The 17,978-nt window shown below is 46.6% G+C and overlaps 1 protein-coding gene across 1 annotated transcript in view; it reads right to left on the bottom strand.

Moving 5' to 3' along the window:
• Positions 1–3,466: 3,466 nt before the first annotated feature.
• SH3BP4 (SH3 domain binding protein 4) overlaps positions 3,467–17,978 on the bottom strand; it is a 36,467-nt gene continuing 21,955 nt past the window's right edge. Inside the window, exons 3-6 of the mRNA XM_026033715.1 lie at positions 15,121–17,483; positions 6,677–6,865; positions 6,082–6,351; positions 3,467–5,380 (exon numbers count right to left, since the gene is read on the bottom strand). Of these exons, the coding sequence (XP_025889500.1) occupies positions 6,127–6,351; positions 6,677–6,865; positions 15,121–17,483 (2,777 nt within the window). The 3' untranslated portion in view covers positions 3,467–5,380; positions 6,082–6,126. The remainder of the gene's footprint in view (positions 5,381–6,081; positions 6,352–6,676; positions 6,866–15,120; positions 17,484–17,978) is intronic.

Genomic DNA, 17,978 nt, shown 5'->3' on the forward strand with positions numbered 1-17,978 from the left:
TTTTCTTAGGGAGGATCCGGCCTGATTAAGTTGATCCTGTTGTAAAGATTAGGAGGGCCCAGAAGACAGAGAAACACCAAACCCAAGACAGGATTCCAGAGCCAGATACACCTGGAATGTTGACAAAGCCAAAGGCCAAATGGTCTCTTTGTGGAACTGCAGGAGATGGCCCTAACAGAAATACTATAGAAAAGACAGTTACTTTAGCAGGTTTACCAACTTTTTCGGCACAGTTTTGCATAACACCAGCATTTGTAACTCCATGAGACAGAAGGTGGTCCTGTCAAGAGGCAGACAGCAGATGCACAAGACTGCACTGGGAACAAACATTTTCTGGAGGCAAAAGAAACCAACCACCAGCAGGAATATGTAGGTGTCCTCTAACCAATTTCTGTCCTCTAAGCACTCGTGACAGCTCATAACATTGCAAGACAGAGGTGTCTTGACTGCAGATAATCCACAACAAGCACTGAACCAAGAAATAGGAAGGAAGTAAAGCAATTCATTTTCAGCAGAGGTATCTAGGGATAGAAACACATGTCCAGAGACCTCCAGKGTCTTTAATAAACAGCACTGGGCTGAGAGCTGGAGACACTGAGAGCTGGGAAAGTCAAAGCAGAAATCACCAATACAGTAGCTTTTCTGTAGAGACACTGATAACCTAAAGGGATCAATTTCTTTCCCTTTTGACACATCATCTTCAGGCATTAACTAACACAAGCTGAGCTGAGTTATTAAAACTGCAATCATTTGGTTTTGATGGCTCAAATAGAAGAGAAGAGGGTGCAAATGTATTTCCAAGGTGACCTGTGCTGAAGCAGGCCTGTCCTTTGATTGACTCCAGGGAAAAATAAAGAATCAAATCATTCACTTGAAGCAGTAGAGTCATTATCAGAGAAAGAGCTAATGCAGAACTGCTCAAATTAGATGCCTAGTACCCTTTCTACCTAGGCTACATAAGAGCAATCCACAGATGAGRGCTGAAATACATAATCAGAGCAATTTCAAGAGGCATAGAAAAATACAGGCTGCAGAAAAGTAGTCCTTCACAGTGAGAAGCCAAACAACAGAGTAAAGCACTGAATCAAGGATTAACCAGCAGTGCCACTGAGTGACCTACCTCTCCAGTCCCRGCGGTGGTTGGTAGTCCCTACATGCTCATCCTTGGGTGAATCTGCACCTCCTCTGCAGCTGAGCACAAACCAGGGCTGCTTTAATTTCCACAGTGGAGTCCCTTTCTCCAGCAGGTTAGGGCAGCACTGGCATTTCCGCATCCTAATGTCCTCATGCCAGTACACCTGTAAGGGGAACAACAACCCCCTCAAAGGGAAACCAGCTCTAGGAGTGCTCAACACAAGGAGCCTGGGGGAAATGAGCCAATGCAACAGACTACTAATTGGGAAAACCTGGTGGTTAATTGTCTGCAGGTGGAAAATAGGTACAGGGCATCTGTGGAGGGGAAACACCCACATCACAGGATCTGGAAGAGGACTAGCTGGGCTGGRGAATGTGTTTTCATGTATACCTATGTGGTGAAGCCCCACTATCCATCACAGTCCCACATTACTGGCACTGCCTCTTCTCACCAAGGAAACAAGGAAGGGCAGCTGGGTCTAGACACCTTGTTATCAGCATAGTGTTGCTAGCCGTTAGAAGTGAGGGGAAAGAGAAGAAAGGAATAGGAYAGGCAGCCAGCAGCAGCTCCCAAAGCAGCAGGCCAGTGTACCATCACTGGAACAGCAGATCCCTTGATTTAATCTAATCTGGGTTCATTATTCCACTGCTTTTCGTCTTGGTTCACGTACCTCTCACAGCATGTTCATCCTGCGCAATGCAAGTAACAAGCAGTTCTGGGAAAGCAGCTGGAAAAAAACCATCAGGCAGTGGAGAATAAAAAGCAGACAGTAAAAYAGTACATAGCTGCACAGTCCCCCGAATAAAGCGAACACCCAATTGTGCAGGATAAACAATTTTAAAGCGGCGACACTGGCCTCTCTCAAATACCTGAGGCCAAGAGGGCTAGAGCAGTACTTGCACTTGAGAGTTGCTAACAGCCCTCTCTCCTAAGGATTGCCTCTTTATTGAGCATTTCAGTTTACCTGGGCATATTCCTAAGAGCATCCGCACTGAGCAGCTCCTCTGAACAGCAGCAGAGTCCGCGGATGCAGCCACAAATCTGGGACTGCCTCAGAAGGCAAGAAAAGGCAGCCATGGACCAAAGCAACCAACGGGGCAGCTGCACCCTCACTGCAATGYGCAGGTTACGCAGTAGGCCTTCCTTTGCCCATCTAGATGTGCATGAAGCAAGGCCCGAGCACGTGCCTCTGCGTGACACATCTTCCTTGTCATCTGCAACAGGCGGCAGCCCTGGCTCAGCCAGCCGGATGTGATCTCCGTGCCAGACCGCAAGATGCGTTTGCCAAAGATTAAATCAAACCATCACGTCTATCCTTCATGCTTGGCAAAACGAAGCCACCATCAGAGCCAGATGGCTAAATACCTCTGTTTTGAGTCCTGAAATCTGAATTCAGCTTGTCCCGATTGCACTGAGACCACCAGTCTGACGTAGGAGTCCAAGTCCATGTGGGTATCAACCATCAACCTGTTGGGACTCTTAAAAAATAACCTGGCAGCAGAGATTTGGGAGTATGAACATTATGCAATCGGAAATTCTTTGCCTTCATGTCTTCAATACAGTTCTCTAACACGGTAAAGTCTATTTTTACACATCCACTCACCTTGTGCAATTGCCTTAATAGCCTTCAGCTGCGTATAAAATAAACATTTTCTCCATTCAGAAAACAGATGTTGGAAAATATTGCACCACTACAAATGTGGCAAAAGGCAACCAAATCTCTTCCGATTTTAAAAAGTTTCTTCTCTTACTTCGTGCTTGGACACAATCAGCAGCTTGGGAGCTAGAATAAATACGCCACTAGAAGCACTAAATCTACATTTGGCTTTTCTCTCCTAAAACCACCAAGTTGCAGTGGGATTTTTTTCAGTGAATTACCTCTGGAAAGGTCAACACACCCTGAATTGAGATTACAAAGTTGGGCTCAAGACACGATGAACGGATGGCTGTAGGTGCAGAAAGCTGCTCCAAGACACAGCTATTTATGTGTTGAAAACCTATTAAATTAATCTCACGCATCAAAACCAAAGTYGCCCTGTGATCATAAAAAAACAGTAGGTCTACTCAGTAGCACTGGAATAATAACAGCTTTAATCATAATATTTTTTTTTTCCAAAATGTTTGTTCTTAAAAAAAAAGAAAAAAAAAGAATTAAATTTTAAGTACAATAACCAGTTACTGCACAAACTGTAGTAATGCAAAGCCCAGACCAAAGTTTTGGAGGAGGACTTGACATCTAATGGACAAAAGGTGTTTGAAAGGTGTACCCCCAGTCTCAGCACAGGAGGAGAGCCTGGGTTTCTGACCATGGATGGGGACAAATTAACGCAGTGGTTATTCCATCGATCCCAAAACGTGACGGCTGTGCTCGTGTGGTTTTCAGGAAGGGTGAGGGCAGATGCCTACAGCAGAAGAGCTGAGTGTGGCATATTTTAGGCTGATGCTGAAATGTTAAGCCGGGTGTACAGAGTACCTGAGGTAGATAGAAAAAACAATGGGGGAAAAAACATAATGTTGGAATTATCCAGGGACGTTCCTAACATATCAGCACTGCAAGAGGGCAAAACTTCTGCCCTGAAGGCTTAGGAGACAAGCAAGGGCTTTTCTCCCACCTCCTTCCTCCTTTGCCCCCTGCAGCAACCTGGCTCAAGCGCTGCAAGCGCCTCTGCCAAGGCTCAGCCGCTCTGCAGAGCTCTGGACCAGCACAGCTCTGCTCGCAGGACCGAGGCCTCATTCAGCACGTGCCTCTTCAACAGCAAAAAACAGTATTTGGGTAAAGCAGATAGGAAAAAACTCCACGCTGTCCATGAGTTGGCCCAGGAGCAGATCTGCCCGTCAGCTCAACCCCTCTCCTCACTGCAACGGGGATTTTTGCTTGGTGCACGGAAAACATGCTCTGATGGTGGTATGTTCTTGTAAGTAAAAAGCAAATACAAGGTGGGCTCAGGTGGGCCTGACAGACTCTATTTCTGTGCTATGGTGGGTTGCATAGGAAACTCCTTAAAGCCCCTGAGGAGAAATTGAGGTGCTATTTACTTTTTTTGATGGGTCTAAAGTGAGAGCAAATGTTTCCAGAGATCTGCTTTTGGGTAGAGGACATGAGAGCAGACAGGAATACATAGTCCTTGTAAGACTACTACTCCCTTCAGAGACTGTTCTGCTAGCACGATCCGCTGGTGCACCAAGAGCCCATCAAATGCCCACATCCTGAATGGACCAGGCAGATCACATCATGCTGCCCTTATCTTAGGTCACAGGGAGAAAAGCCAGATAACACGAACCAGCCAAATTGTCCCAAGCTCAGCTATGGACAGGGAGCTAATGTCACCTGCAACTTCTTCAGGTTTGCAGTGGAGGAACATTACCATCACCTGCAATTGACTGATAAGTCCTCATCATGCCTGGCAGCAAGGCCATGTAGCCTGTTTCTTGTGTGCTGCTATCAGTGTAAAGTTCTGGGATTTAAAAGACCTTTCCCATTTTGGGGCATTTTTCTTTGTTTCCTTTTAGATCAACATGAAATGAAAGCATCATTAACAACTAACTTCTCTGTGGTAGCAGCTTTTTGCTATAAAGGAACGTCGCACTTAAAATAAAGTCATCTTTCTGTGCAAAAATATTTTYCTCCCACGTAAAATATTTCAAAGCTGGGGAACAGGAGGAAGGAGGAGGTTGTTCAAAAGAGTTAGCTATAAAAAGAAGGGGGAAAAGTATGGGCACGTAGTGCCACATAGTGCTATTTAGTTCCATGGCACCATTTTTATAGCAAAGAATATTTACAAGTTAAATTGGAATTCAGGAACCTTTAAGAGCCCAATTCAAAGCTCACTGAAATTAATGACAATGAGCATTAAGTCGTGTAACAAATCTCCAGTGAGTAACAAGTCTCCAGTGAGCTTTGGATTGGATTTCAAGTCAGGTGAGATGTCTTCTCTCTCTCCTTTTTTTAAGGGATATGTAGATTGCAACAATTAACAATTCCTCTGCTTTTCTGGCCAGTTCCCCAGACCATGAACTCCAGGAAAGAAGAGTCCAAGCACATTTCACTGCCATGGCTAACCATGGGCTAACCATTCCCAGCATCTTTCCAGCCTCCACCACAGGGCAGCAAGGAGCAGGTGTCTGTCAAACTACAACTCTCGCCAGCTTCTTCCACAAGGAACCAGCTGGGATGACCAGCAGGATGAACCATTCCCTCAACCAGGTGCGAGGGGCAGCGCCAGATCTCCTGGTTAAGAGTGGTACCTGTGCATTTGAAAAGAGGCAATAAGCATCTCTCCATCCACAAGAGAGAAAATGCACATTTGAAAGTACATAGAAGAAAGCAACCAAAAGTAACAGGTCATAGGGCCTGTGAACATGGAAAAAAAAAAAGCTGATTTTCAGTGTAAGAGGCTTGCTGGGTTGAAGACATCCCAAGTCAATCTGTTCGTCTACCAAGTGTCCTGCTGGGTGATTAGCCGAAGCCTGGTAGCAGAGGTGGGGAGAGGGCATTCACTGTGCTTTGTCTTAAATACATATTTACATGATTCATTTCATCTCAAAGGTGATAATTTAAAAGCAGTTCCTACAACATAAAAAAGCAACTTCTCCCTAAAGTGGTTACAACCTTCACTGCTCATTAAAAAATTAGATTTTTAATTACCTAAAAAAATGTGTTTGCTTTTTTTCAATCTTTCCCTCCCACTTCCCTCTCCATCCCTCGACAACTTTTAAACTTTTTAATAGAAATAGTTTAACTGATATCAATTCTCCACAGCATAGAAAAAAAAATCTGCTCTGGATGTTTTCCCACTAAGAGGAGAGATGTCTCCTGGTGATTTGAAGTCCTAGTGAGAACTTGCAAACTTTGGCCTCTTAAAACTTGGGGAGAGCAATCTCCACTTATTTTTAAAAATCAACTACTAAAAAAAAGGAAGAAAAAACACAGAAAATAAAGACACCACCAACAAATGAGATGCGGAAGAACGTATCGCTCCAGGAAACCCCACTTAGATAGCAAAATCTTCATGGTCTTGCGGGCTGAAGGCTGCTGCCCGAAGCATGTCCAAGGAGTTGACGAGGATCAGCGTGCCCGTGAGATGCTTCCAGCGCCTGGTGATGGGGTTCTTCATTTTGTCCAGCCCTGTGTGCAGCTCCTGAATCACGTCACGGTAGCTGTCCCCGATCTGGCTGCTCCAGGTGAGGAGGAAGTCATAGGCCGGCTTCCACATGGCCTGTGTCACACGGGAGAGAGGGAAGAAGAACGGAGATGAACCAAGAGCTCCATCTCTCAATGGCTTGCCACGGTGACCTTGCCCCGCATTTGGGGCAGAACAGTCAGCAACCAAATAATGCTATCCCCAACATGCAGTGATCCCCGAGAAAATTTATTTCAGGTATAAACACCCCAGWACGTCCTCATCACATTAAAATCCCATTTATTCCCAAAAAGGTACTTCAGAAGAAGACACTGTAGACATCTGAAGCACTGGCCACAAGCGAAAACAACCTCAGGAAACACATGAAACCCTCCAACATGGAGGAGCATCCAACTCTCACCTCACTGTCCACCACGCCCGTTTTGTCCCGGTGTGGGGCCTCGTAGGCATCCATCTGCTGCTTGGAGACCTTGACCAGCTTCTCCGCGAGCTCCCTCCAGCGCTGGGCCACCTCCACGGCCGTGGTCAGCAGCACAAAGTCCTGAATGAGCCTCACGACAAGCCCCTGGCAGTCCAATTTCAGCAAGGCCTGCACAACAACCATGAAAAAAACAAGCAGAGAGTCAGGGAGGGTGGAGAGAAAAAAAAAAAAAAAAAAAAAAAAAAAAGTCAGGTTACCCCGGGATTACGCAAGGGAATCTCTCAGGACATTACTCCCCAATCCTCCCACCTCCTTTCTGGCAACAGCTGGTGAAATTAGGCCAACAGGCTCAACAGAATAGTAATCCCAGTAATTGAATGAATTCCCCTACCCTGGTTTGATGTGGTTTGTAGCCTCGGCTGGCCAGCAAAACCTTATTTTCCAGGCAATCGCTCAAGATACTCACTCACCACCTAAGCAGTTTAAAGCATCTCAGAGCTGAGAAAAACAGATGCTTTTAATCAAGATAATTAAAGAACATGGTGAAGGCAGCTTGCATCCCCAAGCCTGGAGAACTGTCCCTTCCCTACAGGCAGCAAGAGGGCCCAAGTTTTTCCCTCAAGCAGTTACGGACTAAGCAGAACATTCTGGGACAAGGCCTGGAGAGCAGACCTGGGAGAAGATGAACTGGGGTAAGACCCAGGTGAATGGCCAGTTTAGAGCATTATAGGGTGCCACCACAGCAGTCCCTTTGCTTGAGATGCTCTTGTTCCTTTACCTGCCCTGACTTCCCTAGTGAGCTCAGAATCACATCCTTAAATTATTTATTGATTTAAGTGCAAATAACAGCAAAGAACAGAAAAGAGGAGTAAATGCTCAGCCAGGGAGACCCACAGTTTTCCACAGAGCAGTTACTTTAGGTAGGAAAAAAAAGACATGGTTGTTTTGGAAATGAGAAACGGATTGCAAGAGCAGAAACCTGCAATAGAGGCCAGGAAATGAAGGGTTTAAAGCAAAGTATCAGGCCATAAGACCTGACCAACAGAGTCAATATCGAGCTCTCCAAGACCRGCCTGAGTTAAACGCAGGGAGCATACCCTGTCCACAGACCAAATCACCTCTTGAACGTCAAGTGACTGCTTCTGACTGTTTCAAATTAAAAAAGAGTTATTAAAACATCAAAACAAGGCAGGCAAACAATCAGAGACTCTCCCTTGGGGGACAGTTCACCACCCAGAAATGTTTAATCTTCCTTCACCTCTCTGTACACTTCCATGCCCTGGGACAGCTCGTGGCACTCACTCTGCAGATGAATCGCGGGATATAAAAAGGAGCACTTCAACCCGTTTGCTATTTGCTGCCCTTCTGCTTTGCTGAGTGCCCTCTTGTTTTTATATTGCTAAGTGCTGGAGCCATTCAGAGAGCAGAATTAGGACTGCGGGTCCACGATGCCAGAGCACCGAGGCAGCATTTTAAGAGGAGGACCATACCCAAGCACTACGCCAACCCAGTTAATGCCAGTGCAAAGCGGAGCAGGGGTTAAATCCTCCCATACACCAACTCTCAGGGACAGGAACAAAGAGGCAGAAGAAAAGGGTAACATCTGAAACCACTCCAGCAATTTGCAAAGCAAACGCACACCGGTTCCCTTATCTGTTTCCAGCTTATGCAGAGCAAAGCAGGGCTCGAATCTAATTACGGCTGCAGGCTGGGGTTTGCTTTTCAAGCAAAGTGCTTATAMGGCCTTCCTGTAGTAGCGAGAGGAGTAATAAACCCTCTTGTTAAGCAAGGAAAAAAACATTTGGAGAGCTTTTTATTTTTTTTTATGGGYATTAAAAATGCATTTAGATCTCACATCTGCGTCGTACTCGTCACCGCCTCTGTAGAAGACTCCAAGTCCAGCTCTCCAGCAATATTATCTTATTGAGCGGCCAACAGGTTTTGCTGCCCTCTCGTCTGGAGGCAGGAGGACTCCGAAGGCATCAGGTCCTCTGCCTGCTCTTCTGGTCACCAGTGCTGGAGCTCACTCCAGCTGCACTTGCCTGTGCAATCAGCTGGCCCTCATCTGTGCTGGACACCACTTGCTTCTCCAGGGGTTCTTCTCTGAAAACGGTGGGGTGAAACATGCCTAACTGCTTGGAAAGATGCCAAAAGGAGTGATGGTAGGGAGGAAGAGAAGGGAGAAGAAACCCATCTTCCTGGAAAACCACCATCTCCTAACATCTTAGACCAKGATGCATGAGCTTGATGTTCATGCACAGGTCGAGATAGGGAATGAGACACCTCTCGGTACATATGATAGGACAAAGTCCTCTTTCTGCAAGGTCTCAGTGAGGAACACAAGAGCCAGGAGCTTGTTATGACACTTGGCGGTGGATGATCCCCAAACTGGGGGTGCAGCAGGTAATGGTGAAATATTTTTCATTTGCGCACAAAGAAACGGCCCCCAAAGCTCACAGTGTGGCCAGGTCTCTTAGGGACAGCAAGGAGCAGCTTCAGTCCTCAGAAGCGACCGTGCTGGACGAGCTGGCCAGTTCACAACCCCATCCTTTTCACCACGGAAACGTACAAATTGCCAGCAGGCTCGGGGCTCTCCTGAAAGCCCAGCCGGGATTAGCAGGGTTCACAAGAGACTTTAATCCTCCAGCAGGCGCTTTTGGGATTACGCTCCCATTTTGTTTCCCATCCTCCTCCCTCACCCTATGCCAAGCWCCCCAGGGGAATCGGATGTGCGCACCCAGCTCCTGCACCCAGCTCCTGCAGCCTCCCGTTACCCCCGGTCCCTAACGATGGTCAGCACCAAGGCCTACCCTGTATTTCAGCCACAGGAGGCCTCGGAGCTTGCTCCACCAGCCGAGCGCGCACCGGAGCAGAGGCCACGCTCTGATCCTCAGGTTCAAAGAGCTGCAGGAGGGCCCATGCAAGAGCAACCTGCAGCACAACACATGCCTAACGCTCGCTTTTGCAAGGGTTTTGTAGTTGTTCTGTCCCAGCTCACGGCCACTCAGCCTTATTCCCAACCACACGTGCACCCGCCCAGTCTCCCTCCTCTTGACACCCGCTTTTCTCAGAATTTGGTGAAGCCCTTTGAAAATTGGGTGCCTCCTTTTGCCCTGTCTTTGGCAAATCCTACCTCTTCACCCAGGCAGGGTAAAACAATGCAGATTCCATTCGCACCTCACAAGCGAAGCCCAGAAGAGGAAGTTATTAGGCAAATGGCCTTTAACTAGTTAATGATTCCTTAAACAGCGTTTAACTTGGAAAGGACCCTGGAGAGCCGGAGCCCTATCGCCTTAATCAACGCCTGGAACTTTTGCAAGGCGGCTGGGTGGAGAGGCGGAGCAGCAGATGTGGTCACACTTAGGGTGATATTTAGCACTCTATTCACTACTGCAGGACTGTGCAAGAAGGCAGTTTTGCACCCGTTCAAAGCCAAGGAGGCGAAGGAGGGTGCAGGAGCATACTGCGGAGGTGATTGCTGCGAGTTTCTTTGGTGCAACCTTGCTTTGGTTGCCTGGCAGGGTTTCCCCAGGCCAGCTGTGTTTGAGGGAATATTTTCCTTTTGTTGCCAGTACACCACCTGGGCTTGGCCCATAGAGGAACCAGGCGCAGAACACCACATTTTTGTAGCTCTCTCTTATTTGATGGCAGAGCGGGGAAAGGACCTGCTGCAAGCCACCCATCTGTGCAAGGACAAGCCACATCCTACAGAAAAACTTCCACTAACTGGAGCGTAGCACTTGCATAAATTCCTTATGGGAGCAACATCTGCAACCTACGCACGCAGGTGGGGATTTGCTCCCCTGAATGCAGGAAGAGGCAGGAGATGCCTTCCACCTCTGTCCCAAAGGCACTACACAAACCAACCAACAAAGGTACTACACTGCTTCTGGATGTAGGAGCAGCAGGGCACAACCATAAGCAACTTTGGGCTGGCCTGCTTGACACATGCCACTGCAAAACCCAAGCCTGGCACTGCTGGMTATTAAGGGGAGCCAGAACTATTAGGGCCCATCAGCAGTTGTTTGGTGGTGGTAGTGCGGTCTCTATAAACTGTGGACAAGAAAACATTTTCATTCTTCCATTGCTTCTGAGTAGGGTCTTTTGGAAATGAGGAAAAAAATGCAAGCGTCTATAAAAACATTATCTAAAGAAGAAGAGAAATGCTGCATCTCATCATACTTAACTCCAGCTCCAAAGGACCAGGTAATGCAGTCACTCTGTGGCAAGCCTGGGCTTGCTTCTCAAATGAAACCTGGCGTGTTTCCCTGTAGCAACTTGAGTGCATTTGATTATGCTGCAGTGGGTGAATAGCATTTGTAAAAGCACCCAAAGGCCTTTTCCTACAAACCTGAAACCTATGGGGTTGTCTTTGCATGCTGAGAGCTTGTAGACTCTAATGGTGTTTCCTCTTGACAGCTGGGATGCAGGAAACAGCCACAGGGGTGATTTCCAGGCATGGGGGAGAAACGTATTGTCTTAAAGCTCTTCCATGGAGATGTAAGCAAACACTTCTTCCCATTACTAACAGCCGAAGAGAGCCAGTTATTGGCAGCCTGGCTAAAAGGACATTTGTCTGAGATGCTTTTGGAGAAAATGCTCACGGGAACACAGCTTAGAAACAAGGCTCACCTATGAACATCTTCCAGCATCTCCACCAACCTGAGTGGACAACATTGCCCACAGCACTGTCAGAGGGCAGAGCACAGGGAGGTCCTGCTGAGCACACCACCCAGCAAGGGACTTCCCTCCTGAGCCATCAGCACAGCTCAAAGCATCTTGCAAATTGGAGACTTTAATCACTACAGGCTTTTTGGGTAAGGTCATCTGAGTGTAGTTTGCTTTTGATGGGCAGAGAGGAGGGGTATAGCTCTCCTTCTGATGTGATGACTAACTTCTGAAGAATGTTCTTCTCAGTTACCTTCACACACTGCTGCTAGTGCTAGGTTTTAAAGGAAGAAAAAAAAGTTAACACACAGATTATTTATTAACTAGCCATCATGATGGAGCGCACCATTCACTCGGAGGCCCTTCCACGCTTGGCTACTGGTGTGTKCCTCTGCCAGCCCGATCTTGTGCAATCAACACTGAGGCCAGATAAGCCCGCTTGCTATTCCCCTGCTTTGAAATGAGGCATCCAAATTCAATGTGAAATGGCCAGGTCAGAGTTTAATTCAACCAATTTGTCTCACCAGCAGATGCCAGACAGCAAGTCTGCTTGTTACAAATAAAATTAGATTTAAATACACAAAATACTGCTGCTCGGTTGTCATACTCCAAAACACCTGTTTATTTTCTTGCAGTGAGGCATTTAGAAGAAGCATTTTTTTACACCATGAGCAGGGCTCATTCTTTATCAACAGATTCAGACACAAAGATCTCACATGGAAGAGGAAACAATTTCTATTTGAATAATGAAAATAAAACTTACTATGGGATTCTGCACTAGCTGCATCCCTTCGGGAGCAGTAAGTTTTTTTTCAGGCAACTGATGTCTCTCCCTTTGAGTTAGCTGGTGTGTGAGAATGCAGAGAGCCTCATGTCTCTGTTCATCCACACATTTAGGTCTGGCTCAACTTTTCCATGACCTACGGACTGCCTTTGATCCTTGGAGTCAAGGCACCATAGTGCTTACAACAGGTTTTCAAAGCAGTAGGGCAAACAGCTCAAAGCCCTTGAAGCCTTTAGCAACAGGAATATGCATTTCACCACATCGTTCACCTAGGCTGTTGACTCCAGGTGCAAACCGTCCACTAGACACAAGGTGTTTCCCATGCCAGAAAGAAGCCTTCAGCTTCACTGAAGCTTTCTCCTGACTTACAAGCTGAAGAGGAGATTGCTCCAGCCAGAAGAGTTGTGGCTAAAACAAGGCATGGGACACATCTATGCYCAAGGTGCCCTGAGCTCGCACTGCACATGGATTCGAGGTGCAAACCATCACCCCAACCCTCACGTGGAGCTGCAGCAGGTAAGTGAAGATGGCAGCAGCACAGAGCCCTTCCTAGCAGGCTACTGGGGGCAGAGGTGAGCTACTCAGTCAGGTCTTATTCCATGCTTCCCTCTAAGGCCTCCTGAATCCTCCTCCTGCCTGCTGCCCATGCTCTACTACAGGACCATTCAGAGCTTGGAGGACAACGTGGTTGTACCAGTTGATCCTTTTTAAGCAAATCACATCTCAGGAAGGTTTTCACTTAGGAGCTGCCCTCTCCTGAACACAGCAACCAKCCGTAGAGGATTTTAAATGGCTCCCTGATATGCTCTGGCATTTTGGTTACTACTACTTTTGTTCAGCCTTTATGGACGACCTTCAGAACCAATGGATGGGAACACGCTGCTCCATCTGTAGTGCTGAGCTCTGTTTCCTACCAGCCTGCTGCTGCTTCCAATGATGGCAAACAAAACAAAAAAGACAAAAAAAAATGCAACAACAACAACAAAAAACACAGCGTGGTATTTTTCCTTCCTAGATGGCCCCGAAGACTGAGAGACAACTGCACATGAGGACAAGAACCCCTAAAAMGCACCAGCATTGGTGGCATGGCCTGCCAACAGTTGGTGCCACGGTGTCTGCACAGTACCAAGAGCCAAAGTTGCCCTGTTTAGCCACAAATTACTACTCGCACAGCAAGGTTACCTGTGATCTACTCTAATCTGGTCAGCTAAATGACTGCAACCCCAGCAGATCCTCGGCCTCTTGACCAGTAGTTTAGGGCAATCGGTTCTGGGCCGCTAAAACGTTTAATCACATCAATCAACCCTTGCTCCTCTTTGCCATCTCCATCAGACTGGCACGCAGGCAGTTCCCTTCAAAAAGGGACAAGAACACAGCTGCATTTGGAAAAAAGCTGGTCCGAGCCAGCCAGAGAAGCACAGAGGAACTGCAATATCCTCCAGTAATTACAGCTTCTCAGGTTCTCCGTGCTCCCTTGGGCAGTTCAACCCCGCATTTTAACGTCCTGACCCTAAATGAACATGAACAAAGACAGCTCCAATGATCACCCTAATTGCAATGTAACAGCTGTGAGTCACACCTTTCACAAACTATCTTCCCGTTTTCCACAATGACACCAAAAGTTGAGCACAGCTTTTTATAAAGAGTTATTAATTCTACTGCAATATTAGGCTGAGGAAATACATCCACGAGTAACCCCTTGAACATGCTAGACAGGATTTCCATAAGTAATGAATGGCTGCACACTCTTTATAACATATTAAACCCAAATATTCAGTCCTCAAAGTTCACTGTTCTTATTAAACGGAAGTAGTGATATGAAATACTTCATTTAGCCCCAATCCTTTCTACTCAGGTTACTCATTCATAATTTCATTTTGCATGCTGTGTGTTCTTGCACTACTGCCTGTGCACATCACTGCCAAGAGAAGCTTTTGCTCTTCCATAATTAAATTGGCATTTTAAAAACACATGATTTGCTGTAACCCAGTTATCTACTTCTACAGGAGCCTGTTAGAAGTCAAGAGCTGCAAATCTCGTTGAGACAGTAAGGCTCGCTATTTTTTTTGGCTTACTTTCTAAAAAATGTTAGAAATTGTCCTTGTGAAGATGATTCATTGTAAGAATCTTCCTAAAGGTATCCTAGGGATACTCATGGACAGCACTTCACCCCAAAAGCCTTTTAGGACATACGGTGTACAAGAATTTTAGACAAATTATAAAAACAACTCACAGTTGAACACAAAGCATCCCAACTCAAAGATGTCATTRGTTTAGATGTCACTCAAGGATAAAAGGACACAAAACTATTATTAATTTTAAAAGAAACAGTAATTTTAGGTTCCTTCATCTTTCATGATCTATCCTTCGCAGTGGCATCCATCCTTCACAGTATCCATAAACCCCTTTCCAGCATGCTTTACTTAGTAATCCCAAATCATGTGAATCAAGAGGTGGCTTTCCTACCCTAACAATAGCTTTTAGGTTTCTTGCCCTTTCCCAGTTTTCCGTGCTATCTTCAGTATTGCTATGACAGTCAAGAGCTCCATCACAGATATTGCTATTACTTGCTATTACATCAGGGATGAAGGGACTGGCAGCTTTCAGGTGACTACTTGAAGCATGCCTCATTTATACACCACTGAGCCAAAATCACTGAGCCAAAAATCACCATTGATATTGAGGGGGCTTCAGATCAGCTACCTTCTCAATCAGGCCTGTCTGCTCCTCCGAGATGATACTTATGTATAGTCTTTTGTACAGTGGTGCCCTCATTTAAAGACATGTCATTAAACTTGCCAACACATAATGGCAGGACAAACCTTTCCACCTGGCTGTGCTGAGCAGCCTGCAGAAGACCTTAAAAAACACGCTTCATTTCTGCGTATTGAGTTAGGAAATTTCCCACTCATACTGCTTGCTCAGAATGCATCACAGAGAATTGGGATGCCCCGGCAGACCTTGGACTCACCGTCATCAGCTCCTTCTGGAAAGATTTCCTGTCCTTGTTCTCAGAGTTGTTGCAGTCTTCCTTCAGCTTCTCCAGCACAGAGGCCACTCGCTCTGGCTCACTGTCCAGCTCTGCTCGGCAGAAAAACGTGAGTGGCAAGTTCAAATACCCTAGTGCATCGGCGAACGACCGCCAGCTGCTGAGGTTCTCCATGAGCAGAGTCCTCACTGAGGCATAAATATAGGTCAGAAATTTGCAGGGTCTCAAGATTTGCTCAAGCAACAGGCTGGTAGTGAGATCAGGCCCACTGAAGTAGCTGGGCTTGACCTTCCCAACCACAAGCACATTTTTGGTGTGCACAAGGCCTATCTTCCCCTGGTAGTAGCCAATATACCACTCTTTTGTCCACAGCTGCCCTTTCAACCTGATCTTCTCCTCACTGAGGAGGGCTATGACATCTCCTTTCTTGTATTCCAGCAAATAGTGGTTCTTGGTTTGCCGCACCACGGTTTTCAGCAGTTTGCCATACTTTAAGTTCAACACTGGCCGGTCCTGAAAAACTGGATACTTGGCAGTGGCAGCCAGAGGTGAAAGGATGATCTTTCCAACCTCATTCTTCTTGAGAAAACGCCTCTGCCCTGTGGGTTTGATGGCACTTTTAGGAGGAGGCTGTGGTGTCTGGACACAGAACTGAGTCAAAATCGCATCCTTGTCATCCTTGACCTGTATCCTCAACGTGAAGTCTGAGAGCTCATTGGGGTCATGAGATGCAATGGGAAAGATAAGGCGGCTGACCTTGCCCAGCTTCATCTGGAAACCTCGTACAATTTTGGCTTGCTCACTAGCTTTTACCTCGTAGTTGGTCATGTTGGAGAACATGCAGATTTTGAGGTCCTGAGGCCGTGACAAAGTGAATTGATGTTTACCCCAAAGCTGCAGGGCGACAGGAGCAGGATTGTGAGCCTGTCGTGTGACTTCATTCACCAGTAGAGTCTTGGGTGCGCATTCATGCCCAAACACAGCCACGACAGTTTTAAAAGAAGGATGGATGTGTTTTGGGCCATAGACACCAACTGTGATCTTCTTGCTGATGTAATCCCAAACAGTGTGAGGGTAGAGGATGTTTTGCCCTTGGGCTACAGCTGCGATGTACATGCAAGGCTCCAGATTCTCCAGCTGGACTTGTATTGTGTCCCCATACGAATAGCTCAGCTGCATTGGTGTGTATGGCCCCTCCTTCATATCGCTCCGCAGGCACTGCAGTCCCACCAAACTCTTGCTCATTATGTCATTCTTAACCTCTGTTGACACCTTCATCTCCAGAATGATAAAGGTTTTCACCTCCATATTGCTCAGTTTGATCTGTAGAACTGGGCTGATGGTGCTGCACTTGTCACTGTTCAGCTCCAGTGGAGGATCCAGCATTGCTTTCATGGAGATCTGCTGTGTTTCTCCAGGGCACACATGACCCTCTGGCACATGGATGCTAATGTTTGTGTCTGGAAGCTGAACAGCACCACCAGAACTATCCAGTTTGCAGACAATGTTGGTCTCCACAGGTTGTGTCTGGCCCCAACCAGGACTCTGACCAAGCAAATCCAAATCGTGGCAAGACCGGGCCAGCTTCCTGTGATTCAGCCACGCGGTCCTAAAATCCTCCCTGCTCTGGAACTGCTCCGGGGTGGGAGACTTCAAACCACTGAAGAAACCCGATGATGTTGGAGTGTCCGACTTTGCTTGTAGAACGGACAGCTCAGACAAACTGTAGGAGCGTTTGCTCCTAAAGAAGGGATTATCCCGTTTCACAGTCTGCTCCAGCTCCAACCTGTTCGTGCATGGAAACTCATCAAAAATGTTACCCATGCTGCTGTTAGCGGCTGAACTGGAAAATGCTGAATTAGGAGCTCCCGTGTCAAAGAGAAGCAAGTCAACAGCAGCTTTGGAGTTGGACTCATTGTCAGAGCTGGTCATTGTTTGCAAATTCCCATTTAGAAATGGGTTTGTCTGGGCTCCATTCAAGAAAGGGTTATTACTGTAGGTTTTGGCAGAATTTCTTTTCCCGTCAGTCCATTCGCCAAGCAGGTCCAGCTCCTTGACCCCCTCATCAGGGCTCTCCAGCAGATTGTCTATCATGCCGCTGTCTGTTAAGGAAGAGTTGCGGTAGTTTACAGGCTGCACGTAGGAGGAAGGGATGTAACCCATTTCTGTAGTGTTGTGGGCATACCACCACTCGCCTCCTGACGTGTCTAAGACGTAGAGGTGGTCCCCCTTTGAGAACTTCAAAGTGGTGAAATTGGTTGGACAGTAATCTTTGATCGCTATTACTTCCTTCGCATTTCCAAAGGATGTGGGATTGTCTATCAACAAGGCACTAGGGGAAGGCACTGCAAGGGGAAGAAAAACAGCAGTGTAAGGAATCAATCAGCAAGGGAGTCACGAGTTAGTTGTACACATTTATTTCAAGTAAGCAACTCACGCTACTTGAACCTGTAAAGCCAAGATAGTTTTTAGTTATTATATCTTTAGGCTTGAGAGACTCTTTTGAGAAACAAAATGAATTTCAAACAAAAATTAGAAAATTTTGAGAAACAAAATATCTTCCCCCACTGCTTCTGAAGTGACCGTGTGGTGCAAGAGAATGTCTTCTCCAAAGAGTTCCTAATCTAACAGGTTGGAGTTCAAAGCAGCTGAGCAGGGGCCTACGCAGGAGAGGAAACAATTTATTGCAGTCCCATAATAGCAATGTATGTGCAGGGAAGGCAAACCTCCTTCCAGCAGGTTGCGAAAACTGATGTCAGGTTGTGTAAAACAATGTGACCCAGGCGATTCTTCGAGGACATTTTCCTACACATTTCATCAGTGCCGTCTCAATGTCTTTA

Source organism: Nothoprocta perdicaria, unplaced genomic scaffold (assembly GCF_003342845.1).
Source record: "Nothoprocta perdicaria isolate Ctin4 unplaced genomic scaffold, notPer1 scaffold_132, whole genome shotgun sequence".
Lineage (NCBI taxonomy): Eukaryota > Metazoa > Chordata > Aves > Tinamiformes > Tinamidae > Nothoprocta > Nothoprocta perdicaria.